Consider the following 12,918-nt stretch of genomic DNA (forward strand, 5'->3'; position numbering starts at 1 on the left):
GAACATTTTTGCTTTCTCTTGTGGCCCCCAGAGTGTGTATTCGCCCTGCCAGTGTGTGGATGAACGCTGTGTGGTGGAGACGAGTGACCAGCCGAGCCTCAATGAGTGGATCTTGGCCACACGCAGCCACCACATGCAGAACAGGTCAGCACAAGCTCCTCTTCCGTTCCTTAAATTTGTATGTCTTTTAACCCGGTAGCTGCAGGGATCATGTTTCTTAATGGTCCCTCTGAGTGAGAAAAATGAGAAAAAATCATCACTCACACAAACCATTTCATAATATATATCAACCCATTTGTGTTCAGTTTATGCATCATCTATTTTTGGGGGGTTTATATCATGGCAAAAATTTGGCCCGTCGCTGCTACACGGTAAAGCCACAAATTTGTCCCGTCGCTGCTACACGGTAAAGCCACAAATTTGACCCGTCGCTGCTACACGGTAAAGCCACAAATTTGACCCGTCGCTGCTACACGGTAAAGCCACAAATTTGGCCCATCGCTGCTACACGGTAAAGCCACAAATTTGGCCCATCGCTGCTACACGGTAAAGCCACAAATTTGACCTGTCGCTGCTACACGGTAAAGCCACAAATTTGACCCGTCGCTGCTACCGGGTTAAATTTGTATGTCTTTTAAAACTAAGCTCTCCTGAAGTTTTATGCCTTTTTTTGTTGTTGTTTTTGTTTTCTCAGGCAAGTTGGTATCACTGTAGATGTGGCATTAAATAACCAAGTGTCTTCTGTCCTTTCATAACTTTTGTCTTTCTTTCTGAAGCAATCAACCAACCATTCATGACCAGTTCTCTCCTGATTTTGGCATTCTTCAACCTTTCACAAGCAAACTGGCATTATCCTGGGCATAATTATTACAAATCCTTACCTTATCTTTTGCTTCTGTAGGGGGTAAAAAAAGGGGGGGGGGTGTACCTCTCTATCTGTCTGTCTGTCTCTGTCTCTCTGTCCATTTAGCTTTCTCTGTTTGTTTGTCTCTGTCTGTGTCCATTAATCGTGTAGCAGCGACGGGCCAAATTTGTGGCTTTACCGTGTAGCAGCGACAGGCCAAATTTGTGCCATGATATAAACCCCCAAAATAGATGATGCATAATCTGATCACAAATGCTTTGATATATATTATGAAATGGTTTGTGTGAGTGATGATTGTTTCTCATTTTTTTCACTTAGAGGGACCATTAAGAAACATGATCCCCGCAGCTACCGGGTTAAGCATAGCTATTTAGAACCAATCCTCTTCTGACGTTTAACCTTTCTGAAGCAATCTAACAAATCCAGTCTCCTCCTGACCCTTCATGACCTATTCTAACCTTCCTCAGGCAAGCTGGCATTACCCTAGGAGTGCGTGACCCGAGAGAGGGCGAGACAGGGCGGCCGGGGGCAATGGTGTGGTACGATAACTCTGCCTATCATGCCCTGCCCACCTACATCAACCTGCTCAACAACGCCCGGCTTCGGAGGCTGGCCGGAGCGGACCACAGCATCACCGCCATCAACCATCCGATCATCTTCACCTCGTATGGAATTTGGAGCATGAACATGTGAGTGGGGGATGAGGGGGGTGGGGTGTACCTCTCTCTGTCTGTCTGTCTGTGTCTCTCTCTGTCTATCTCTGTCTTTTTTCTCAGTTTATCTATCTGTCTGTCTCTTTGGGTTGGTCTTTTTCTTGCTGTCTATATATCTCTCTTTATCTCCTTTTCTCTCTGTCTCTGTCTCTCTGTTTACCTATCTCTTTCTCTGTCTCTCTGTCTATCTATCTATCTACCTCTATCTCTCTTTCTCTCTCTCTTTGTCTTTATCTGTTTATCTCTCTCTCTCTGTCTATCTATCTATCTACCTCTATCTCTTTTTCTCTCTCTCTTTGTCTTTCTCTTTTTTATCTATCTCTTTCTCTGTCTCTCTTTCTGTCTATCTATCTATCTACCTCTATCTCTTTTTCTCTCTCTCTTTGTCTTTCTCTGTTTATCTATCTCTTTCTCTGTCTCTCTGTCTCTCTTTCTGTCTATCTATCTATCTACCTCTATCTCTTTTTCTCTCTCTCTTTGTCTTTCTCTGTTTATCTATCTCTCTCTGTCTCTATGTGTCTCTTTCTATCTATCTATCTATCTGTTTTTGTGTTCTTTCTTTGTATAATTATGAACATTATTATTGCCATTATTACTCTTACTGACACACCGTTCTTCCTCGCATGAACAGACAGCAATACGTGGCAGACCTCGGCATCGGGCTACTGGTGCTGGTGGCCATGACTGTCGTTTGCTCGGCCACTGTGGGCTGCGTCGTGGCCGAGAGGGTGCGAGGCGAGAGGCGGCTGCTGCACCTTGCCGGCCTATCGAAGACAACCTACTGGATCTCTAGTGCTCTCTGGGACACTGGGGTAAGGAAGGGAGGGTCTGGAGAGAGTGTGGATTTCTTTTTCTCATATGTTTGATTTTGAAAGGAATTTAACCCTCGGAAATAATAGTAGAGGTAGCAATAGTAGTAGTAGTAGTAGTAGTAGTAGTAGTAGTAGTAGTAGTGGGGGAGGGATAGGGATGGAAGGAAAAGGAGGAGGAAGAGGAAGAATGAGAGAGAATGAGTTTTTTTTTTTTAATTGTGTTTCTTTCTATTAATTTTTGCTTCTATTCTTTCTATCACATTATGTTGCTCTCTATTAATCTATCACATTCTTTCCTTTTTTTTTTTTTTTTTCAAGTGTTTTTCTATAATTTTTCTCTCTATTTTTTCTATCATATTCTTTCCTTTTTTTTTTTTCCAACAGTTTTTCTTTCTATCATTTTTCTTTCTATTTTTTCGATCATATTCTTTCCTTTTTTTCTTTTTTATCATCCTTTTTTTTTTCAATTATGTTTCTTTCTATTGATTTTTCCTTCTATTCTTTCGATCATATTCTTTCCTTCTTTCTTTTTTTATCATCATTTTTTTTACTTATGTTTCTTTCTGTTAATTTTGCTTCTATTCTTTCTATTACATTCTTTCCTTCTTCCTTTTTTGTTTCATTTTCTTTCTCTCATTTTTGCTTCTATTCTTTCTATCACATTTTTTCCTTCTTCCTTTTTTTCAATTTCTTTCTCATTTTTGCTTCTATTCTTTCTATCACATTTTTTCCCTCTTCCTTTGTTCCATTTTCTTACTCATTTTTGCTTCTATTTCTATCATATTCTTTCCTTCTTCCTTTGTTCCATTTTCTTTCTCTCATTTTTGCTTCTATTTCTATCATATTTTTTCCTTCCTCTCTGGCGTTTGTTTTCTATATTTTCTTTTCTTAGTTTCCTTCTTCATCCTCTTTTTTTAAATATTTCTTTGGTCCTGTAACTATCACATCACCACATCCTTGTTTTATAGTGAGCGAAACCTTCCCCGTCAATACCAGTTCTCATATTTCTTCACTCGATCTGCATTTATCCATGTTTTATTATGTTCTTCTTCCCTCCATTATCACTCACATTTCTTCAGTCCTATTACGCACACTTATTACATCTATTTTACCCGTGTGTTATGCTGTAGTTCCCCCCGTCATTGCGTTTTCTTTGTCCCAGGTGTTGGTGCTGGACGTCCTGCTCATTGCGCTCATCTTCCTGGCCTTCAAGGAGCAACAGTTCATCTGGAGGGAGAACTTGGCGGCCTTCATTGTTCTTGCGCTCCTCTATGGGTGAGTGCGTGTGGCTGTGGATATCTGTGTGGGTGTAACTTCTTTAAATCTTTACGCTATCATCTTTAATATCACTCACTATCATCTTAACATAACCTTAACTGCAATTATGTACTGTCAACACTGCCCTCTCTCCCCCTGCAGCCTCAGCCTCTTCCCTCTCTTCTACCTGTCCGAGGGGTTGTTCAGGACGGAAGCATCGGCGGTCTTCTCCTTCTTCTGCGCCTCCTTCGGCATCGGCCTCATCACCACCCTCCTGCTGGTGGTGTGTCAGGTCATGTCCTACGTCAAGGTGGGTCCCCGGGCTTTCCATGTTGACTTTAAGGGAATGGTTGGGGGGGGTGAAGGGTTTGGGGAAAGTGTGATTGGGGAAAATGTGAAGTATTTCTATTGGTTCCTTTTGCTCAATATAAAACATGGATATGATAGATGTGGTGGGTGAGTGTTGAAGAGGTGTTGCTTGTGGGAGAGTGTATCAAGGTATCTCTCCACCTGAAACTGACCTCTCTTTTGGCTGCTCTACTTTTTGCCTTGTGGGAGAGTGTATCAAGGTATCTCTCCACCTGAAACTGACCTCTCTTTTGGCTGCTCTACTTTTTGCCTTGTGGGAGAGTGTATCAAGGCATCTCTCCACCTGAAACTGACCTCTCTTCTGGCTGCTCTACTTTTTGCCTTGTGGGAGAGTGTATCAAGGCATCTCTCCACCTGAAATTGACCTCTCTTTTGGCTGCTCTACTTTTTGCCTTGTGGGAGAGTGTATCAAGGCATCTCTCCACCTGAAACTGACCTCTCTTCTGGCTGCTCTACTTTTTGCCTTGTGGGAGAGTGTAAGAAGGTATCTCTCCACCTGAAACTGACCTCTCTTCTGGCTGCTCTACTTTTTGCCTTGTGGGAGAGTGTATCAAGGCATCTCTCCATCCAAAATTGACCTCTCTTTTGGGCACTCTTTACTTTTTGCCTTGTGGGAGAGTGTATCAAGGCATCTCTCCATCCGAAATTGACCTCTCTTTTGGGCACTCTTTACTTTTTGCCTTGTGGGAGCACCAATTAGCGGGCTTTTTTTTCCCTACACTTTCTTTTTGTTACCCTTGAGCTGCTTCCTGTGCTGTAAAAAAAAAAGAATGTCTTGGGAAGAATTATTTAGGTGATACGAGAAATGAGTTTGTATAAAGTATGCTTTGAGAAAATGGATTATATGGTTATAGTTAAAGTTATTTGTGTTTCTAAGAGCAAGGAAGGAATGAGTGAGTTTTGGGAGGAAAGGAAGGAGGAATAATGTGTTGTGAGTAAGTGTTGCAGAATAATGGAATACATGGTTATAGCTTTATTTATTTGTGTTTCTAAGAGCAAGGAAGGAATGGATGAGTTTTGGGAGGGAAAGGAGGAATAATGTGTTGTGAGTAAGTGTTGCAGAATAATGGAATACATGGTTATAGTTTTATTTATTTGTGTTTCTAAGAGCAAGGAAGGAATGAGTGAGTTTTGGGAGGAAAAGGAGGAGGAATAATGTGTTGTGAGTAAGTGTTGCAGAAAAATGGAATACATGGTTATAGTTTTATTTATTTGTGTTTCTAAGAGCAAGGAAGGAATGGTTGAGTTCTGAGAGGAAAGGAAGGAGGAATAATGTGTTGTGAGTAAGTGTTGCAGAATAATGGAATACATGGTTATAGTTTTATTTATTTGTGTTTCTAAGAGCAAGGAAGGAATGAGTGAGTTTTGGGAGGAAAAGGAGGAGGAATAATGTGTTGTGAGTAAGTGTTGCAGAATAATGGAATACATGGTTATAGTTTTATTTATTTGTGTTTCTAAGAGCAAGGAAGGAATGGGTGAGTTTTGGGAGGAAATGTAGTAAGCTGAATGGTATAAATGGGTTTTACAGTTATTTTGTATTGTTGTCTAAGATAAGGAAGGAATGGGAGTTTTTGGGAGAAAGGAATAATGTGTTGTGAGTAAGTGTTGCAGAATAATGGAACACATGGTTATAGTTTATTTATTTGTGTTTCTAAGGAAGGGAATGAGTGAAGTTTTGGGAGGAAAAGGAAGGAGAATAATGTGTTGTGAGTAAGTGTTGCAGAATAATGGAATACACGGTTATAGTTTTATTTGTGTTTCTAAGAGCAAGGAAGGAATGGGTGAGTTTTGGGAGGAAAGGAAGGAGGAATAATGTGTTGTGAGTAAGTGTTGCAGAATAATGGAACACATGGTTATAGTTTTATTTATTTGTGTTTCTAAGAGCAAGGAAGGAATGGATGAGTTTTGGGAGGAAAAGGAGGAATAATGTGTTGTGGGTAAGTGTTGCAGAATAATGGAACACATGGTTATAGCTTTATTTATTTGTGTTTCTAAGAGCAAGGAAGGAATGAGTGAGTTTTGGGAGGAAAGGAAGGAGGAATAATGTGTTGTGAGTAAGTGTTGCAGAATAATGGAATACACGGTTATAGTTTTATTTATTTGTGTTTCTAAGAGCAAGGAAGGAATGGGTGAGTTTTGGGAGGAAAGGAAGGAGGAATAATGTGTTGTGAGTAAGTGTTGCAGAATAATGGAATACATGGTTATAGCTTTATTTATTTGTGTTTCTAAGAGCAAGGAAGGAATGGTTGAGTTCTGAGAGGAAAGGAAGGAGGAATAATGTGTTGTGAGTAAGTGTTGCAGAATAATGGAATACACGGTTATAGCTTTATTTATTTGTGTTTCTAAGAGCAAGGAAGGAATGGATGAGTTCTGAGAGGAAAAGGAGGAATAATGTGTTGTGAGTAAGTGTTGCAGAATAATGGAATACATGGTTATAGCTTTATTTATTTGTGTTTCTAAGAGCAAGGAAGGAATGGTTGAGTTCTGAGAGGAAAAGGAGGAATAATGTGTTGTGAGTAAGTGTTGCAGAATAATGGAATACATGGTTATAGCTTTATTTATTTGTGTTTCTAAGAGCAAGGAAGGAATGGGTGAGTTTTGGGAGGAAAAGGAGGAATAATGTGTTGTGAGTAAGTGTTGCAGAATAATGGAATACATGGTTATAGCTTTATTTATTTGTGTTTCTAAGAGCAAGGAAGGAATGAGTTAGTTCTGGGAGGAAAAGGAGGAATAATGTGTTGTGAGTAAGTGTTGCAGAATAATGGAATACATGGTTATTGTTTTATTTATTTGTGTTTCTAAGAGCAAGGAAGGAATGAGTGAGTTTTGGGAGAAAAGGAAGGAGGAATAATGTGTTGTGAGTAAGTGTTGCAGAATAATGGAATACATGGTTACAGTTAAAGTTATTTGTGTTTCTAAGAGCAAGGAAGGAATGGGTGAGTTTTGGGAGGAAAGGAAGGAGGAATAATGTGTTGTGAGTAAGTGTTGCAGAAAAATGGATTACACGGTTATAGCTTTATTTATTTGTGTTTCTAAGAGCAAGGAAGGAATGGATGAGTTCTGGGAGGAAAAGGAGGAATAATGTGTTGTGAGTAAGTGTTGCAGAATAATGGAACACACGGTTATAGCTTTATTTGTGTTTCTAAGAGGGAATGCGTGTGATGGGAGGGACCTTAATGTGTTGTGGGTGAATGTTTCAAAATTCTCTTCCTTTGCTGTGTTTAGGTTTCTGGGTATTGAGAAGCAAGCATATCTCTTTGGTTCAAGGTATTTCTAGTCATCTTTTAGAACATTTGAATATCTTTCCTTTGTATTCCACTACCTATTGGCATTGATACTTGTTGCTGACTTCTGATTACCATATCGTCACCCTCATAAAATAATCACCTAAGTAATTTTTCAATGATTTCCAGGTTTTTGTCAACATCAATTTCTGTATAGTTGTCTTCGTCATTCAGGGTTTGAGTGTTCTGGAATTGGCCTTTTCATTTCTCCCTAAACCTTAAGCCAAATGACATGATGGCAGTTCTTTTCCGACTATCTGAAAAGAAGAAAACGATGGCAGGCTTTTTGTTTATGAAAGTGACGATTATGTGTTTTGGTGCTTTTTATATCTTGTGGCAAGGATACTGATTTGTGGACTTATTCTTTTTATACCTGTCAAGCCTCTCCTTTGCTCTCACTGCAATGTGATATGAATGTACTTTGAGGATGATGAAGTGAGCTTGGATTCTGTTTATACCTGTCAAACCTCTCCTGTGCTCTCACTGGAATGTGATATGAATGTACTTTGAGGATGATGAAGTGAGCTTGGATTCTGTTTATACCTGTCAAACCTCTCCTTTGCTCTTGCTGGAATGTGATATGAGTGTACTTTGAAGATGGTGAAGTGAGCTTGGATTCTGTTTATACCTGTCAAACCTCTCCTGTGCTCTCACTGCAATGTGATATGAATGTACTTTGAGGATGATGGAGTGAGCTTGGATTCTGTTTATACCTGTCAAACCTCTCCTGTGCTCTCACTGGAATGTGATATGAATGTACTTTGAGGATGATGAAGTGAGCTTGGATTCTGTTTATACCTGTCAAACCTCTCCTGTGCTCTCACTGGAATGTGATATGAATGTAGTTTGAAGATGATGAAGTGAGCTTGGATTCTGTTTATACCTGTCAAACCTCTCCTGTGCTCTCACTGGAATGTGATATGAATGTACTTTGAGGATGATGAAGTGAGCTTGGATTCTGTTTATACCTGTCAAGCCTCTCCTGTGCTCTCACTGGAATGTGATATGAATGTACTTTGAGGATGATGAAGTGAGCTTGGATTCTATTTATACCTGTCAAGCCTCTCCTGTGCTCTCACTGGAATGTGATATGAATGTACTTTGAGGATGATGAAGTGAGCTTGGGAGTGAATTTCATAAAGGTTAAGGGCTGTATTACAAGTCAAATCCGAGAAGTTTCGGGTCCCTACAATGGTCAGTTTAGGGACATCAATACAAATCCATTCCAAGAAGTTTCAGGTCCCTACAGAATTCGGGATGAGTAACTGTAGGGACCTGAAACTTCTCGGATTGGACCTGTAATACGCCCCCTAAACCGATCTTTGTAGGGACCTGAAACTTCACGGATTGGACCTGTAATACGCCCCCCCTAAACCGATCTTTGTAGGGACCTGAAACTTCTCGGATTGGACCTGTAATACGCCCCCTAAACCGATCTTTGTAGGGACCTGAAACTTCTCAAATTCAACTTGTAATGCAGCGCTAAGACAGAAACAAACCACCAGAGTGCCAGCGGAAAATATCGAGTCCAAAGTCAGTTCCGTTAACCCAGTAGCCGCGGGGATCATGTTTCTTAAAGGTCCCTCTAAGCAAGAAAAATGAGAAAAAAATCATCCCTCACACAAACCATTTCATAATATATATCAACGCATTTGTGACCAGTTTACGCATCATCTATTTCGGGGTTTTATATCATGGGAAAAACTTGGCCCGTCGCTGCTACCGGGTTAAGTTAGATATGTAGAAGTTACGTAATTACAAAGTGAATTATCTCGTAGCTCAAACACACAAAATCACCAACAAATCCCACCACACTAGCGTTACGTAAGGTGAGTCACGTTCCTCTCCCCTACGATCACTGACGCCTCCTCCTTCTCCCACGGCCAGGAGGGGGAGTATGACAGGGCCTCGGCAGTCTTTGTGAGTAGCCCGTGAATGCCGCCAGGATGCAGAGGTGTGGCCTGGCCTGTGCATGCCCGCCACCCTCTCCCCATGCCCTCTCTAACATGCCGCGTTGTGTCTTGTCCTGCCCTAGTGTAGTCAGGAACCCGCTCTCTTTTTTAGTACGTATGGCTTCTGTGTGTTTGCCTGTTCGTATGTGGCCTTCCGTATTAGTACTCGCGTCAGGAGGAGAGACAGTAAGGAACGTTGAATCAGAGGTGTTAACGTAAAGTGTTGGCAAAATGAACTGTTGCCGAAGTGAAAAATGTTGTCGGAATTTCTTGCCGTCAGTATGAAAGGTGTCAAAATGATCTGTTGTCAAACTTAGTTGTTGGCAAAATGAAGTAAGTTGATCAATCTTTATTTAGCGTTGTTTACTGAATTCATGGAAAGGATTACGATATTTTTGATTAAGGAATGAATTTAACCCTCCGAGAAGCAGTAGTAGAGGTGGTAATAGTAGTAGTAGTAGTAGTAGTAGTAGTAGCAACAACAGTATCAGAAGTTGTCATATATAAGCATTTCATCAATTCTGGCATTATTTTACGTTGGTAGTAGTAGTAGTAGTAGTAGTAATGGTAGTGGTAGTAGTAATAGTAACCCGACAAGGAAGATTACCATCCATTTAAAATTGATCCCTAAAACTAACGATAAAAGACTGAAAAAAAATACTTGACCTACACACAATATTAACACAGTTTTCTCAGGTATTCTTTCCCTGGCGTGAGTACTGATAGGTTAAGGCGCATACAAGGAGGCAGACTTACCCTTACATTGTGGCCAAGCCTTTGTCTGTCGCTGAATGTACCGCCCTCGCTGTCTTGTTATGCTCCGACTCTGTTATTGACCTCTGGCTGACCTGACCCCTAGTGCTGCTGAATGCTGTGAAGTGATGGCTGTTGTTTACCTCCGCCCCCTTTAGGCATGATCTACTGTTTGTTGATTTAGGTTCTTAGTTGTTATTCGTGGTTTTGCGATTGATTTGGTTTTATTACAGACATTTTCCATCTTATAAAATTGACATTCGTTGGTCTCTCCCTTGTTTTTGTGATTGAGGTTTTTGCTGGTGTCTTCAATTTTACGTTTACTTCATTTTGTTACAAACGTTTTTCATCTCAAAATTGGCAATGGTCATTTTTTTCTGCTTTTCTGTACGTTATTTTGTTTATCGCTGGCTTTTTATGACAGGTGTTTCTCATCTTAGATAATATTGGTATTCATCTTTCTTTTCTGATTTGAATTTATGATTGAGTTTCTTCCTGGTGGCTTTTTTATTGTATTTTATCACCTAAAACTCGTATTTGTCAGACTTTTATGCTCTATGTTTCTCTCGAGTGATCTCCCAGAAAATATAACTTTGCTGAGACTTAAACAGAGACGATGGGAGACTCTGACCTCTGTCCTAATTTGCTGGTTCAATTCACATTAATATTTTTTACCTATAATGAGCCAGTTCATAGCCTCTCTTATTCTGTTTAATAAGAATACATAAAGGGAAGCAAAGACTAGCTCACTTGTTCCCTGGTTTGCAATGCGACTTAACATTCGTACTTATTCAAACATTCATTTATTTTTCTTTATATTTTGCAGACTACAGTAACGTTCTTCTTGTAGCTTTGTAGAGTCAGAACAGAGGGATTGTAAGATTAGCTGACTTACCTCCTATGTTTGCAATGCGAGTTTACCTTCTTATATCCTCAAACATTTATTTCCTTTATTATTTTTGCAGACTACAGTAACATACCTCTTGTAGCTTTGTAGAGTCAGAACAGAGGGATTGTAAGATTAGCTGACTTACCTCCTATGTTTGCAATGCTACTTTACCTTCTTATATCCTCAAACATTTATTTCCTTTATTATTTTTGCAGACTACAGTAACATACCTCTTGTTGTATTGTAGAGTCACAACAGAGGGAACGTAAGATTAGCTGACTTACCTCCTATGTTTGCAATGTGACTTTACCTTCTTATATCCTTAAACATTTATTTCCTTTATTATTTTTGCAGACTACAGTAACATACCTCGTGGTTTTGTATACTAAGAACAGAGGGAACGTAAGATTAGCTGACTTACCTCCTATGTTTGCAATGCGACTTTACCTTCTTATATCCTCAAACATTTATTTCCTTAATTATTTTTGCAGACTACAGTAACATGCCTCTTGTGGTTTTGTATACTAAGAACAGAGGGAAGTTAAAATTGTCTGACTTACCCTCCAGTTTGCAATGCGACTTAACGTTTTATACCCTCAAACACTTATCTACCATACCCTACCTGTGCATAGCCTCTCCTATGAATGAATGAATGAATAGAACATAAGATTGGCTGAGTCACCTATGTTTGCAATGCGACTTAACGTTTTATACCCTCAAACACTTATCTACACTATTAATTCTCATTCTACTACCATAACCTACCTGTGCATAGCCTCTCCCCGTGCTCTAAAGACTTGTATCGGAGAGTGAGGCAGGCGGTGTGTGTGGCGAGGGTGCTGGCCGTCCCTCACACCCTTCGCCCGCTACTGTTATTGGTTATGTTATGCCTGGCCTGATGTGCCTTTGTAACGCCCTAGTGAATAGTGACGTAGCTGCATGTGTGTGTGAGAGAGAGAGAGAGAGAGAGAGAGAGAGAGAGAGAGAGAGAGAGAGAGAGAGAGAGAGAGAGATTTGTACATATAGAAAGACACATAATTAGACAGAAAGACAGAAACAAAGAGAGATACATGCAGAGAGAGAGAGAGAGAGAGAGAATGAAAACACGACCAGAGTTAACAAAAAAAAACAAAAAAAAAACAGACAAACACAAAATCTACATCCGAACAAAAACAAATATAAAACAACAACAACAATAACAACATCAACAACAACAACAACAACAACAACAACAGAAACGTACAAACACACACACACACACACATAACCAACCCCCAAGAAACCAAACACTAACACACAAACAGACAAAGAAAACAACAACAACAACAACAACAACATACAACCCCCTTCCGCCCCCACAACAACAACACATACAACCCCCCTCAGCCCTCCCGCCCCAGGACTCAAACACTAACGCACGCTCTTTCTCCCCCGTTCCCCCCTCCGTACCACCCCCAGGGCATGCAAGACACAGCAGCAGTGATCAAGTACCTGTTCCTCGTGTTCCCGCCCTTTGCCTTCACCTGCAGCCTCAAGGACATGGCCGCAGGGTATGCCAGGGTGAGTGTTCCAGGCTCTTGGTGGAAAATATTAAAGAAGCTTTCTCCCTTTCTTTTTCTTTGGGTGTTTACAATGTCATTTTTCTTTCTTTCTCTTCCTTTCTTTCTTTCTTTGGGTGCTTACAATGTCACCGTGTTCGACTGTAAAACTAACGCCAATGTCCTTCCCTCCAGTCGTCCATCATGGCCCACTTCGACATGGACCTCTACCAGTCGCCGTTCAGCTGGGACGCGGACCTTCAGGGTGGACTGGGCGTGTACATGGTGGCCCTGGCGGCTTGGGCGGCGGTAGGCTGGGCGCTGCTAATCCTCCCCCGCCCATCGCGTGCCCCCGCCCCCCTGCCGCTGATCGGAGAGGGCGAGGAGGACAAGGACGTGGCGGCCGAGAGGATCAAGTGAGTGGTCATTGCTGTCTTTTGTTTTTATTGTTATTGTTATTACTACATTGTCATTGGTCATTATATC

At 40.7% G+C, this 12,918-nt stretch overlaps 1 protein-coding gene and 2 long non-coding RNA genes across 11 annotated transcripts in view; 1 reads left to right on the forward strand and 2 right to left on the reverse strand.

Moving 5' to 3' along the window:
* Positions 1-12,918, forward strand: part of LOC126986309 (uncharacterized) — a 145,956-nt gene that overhangs the window by 125,947 nt on the left and 7,091 nt on the right. For 6 of the 7 annotated variants that reach the window (XM_050842292.1, XM_050842293.1, XM_050842287.1 and 3 more), the window contains 8 exons: positions 32-144; positions 1,333-1,554; positions 2,210-2,390; positions 3,553-3,665; positions 3,810-3,957; positions 9,188-9,220; positions 12,353-12,454; positions 12,628-12,848. In XM_050842292.1, the coding sequence (XP_050698249.1) occupies positions 32-144; positions 1,333-1,554; positions 2,210-2,390; positions 3,553-3,665; positions 3,810-3,957; positions 9,188-9,220; positions 12,353-12,454; positions 12,628-12,848 (1,133 nt within the window). The remainder of the gene's footprint in view (positions 1-31; positions 145-1,332; positions 1,555-2,209; positions 2,391-3,552; positions 3,666-3,809; positions 3,958-9,187; positions 9,221-12,352; positions 12,455-12,627; positions 12,849-12,918) is intronic. The other variant, XM_050842288.1, reaches the window with a different exon arrangement.
* Positions 4,135-4,812, reverse strand: LOC126986311 (uncharacterized). The gene is made up of 3 exons (XR_007739511.1): positions 4,668-4,812; positions 4,513-4,594; positions 4,135-4,370 (listed from the first exon to the last, which is right to left on the reverse strand). It is a non-coding gene; the product is annotated as an uncharacterized LOC126986311 (long non-coding RNA).
* Positions 7,677-9,179, reverse strand: LOC126986310 (uncharacterized). Of its 3 annotated transcripts, none has more exons than XR_007739510.1 (3): positions 8,184-9,179; positions 7,929-8,098; positions 7,677-7,758 (listed from the first exon to the last, which is right to left on the reverse strand). It is a non-coding gene; the product is annotated as an uncharacterized LOC126986310 (long non-coding RNA). The 3 variants fall into 3 exon arrangements; XR_007739509.1 differs by having other exon boundaries at positions 7,689-7,843; positions 8,014-8,098; XR_007739508.1 differs by having other exon boundaries at positions 7,689-7,843.

Source organism: Eriocheir sinensis, chromosome 61 (assembly GCF_024679095.1).
Source record: "Eriocheir sinensis breed Jianghai 21 chromosome 61, ASM2467909v1, whole genome shotgun sequence".
In the NCBI taxonomy this organism is placed as follows: Eukaryota; Metazoa; Arthropoda; class Malacostraca; order Decapoda; family Varunidae; genus Eriocheir; species Eriocheir sinensis.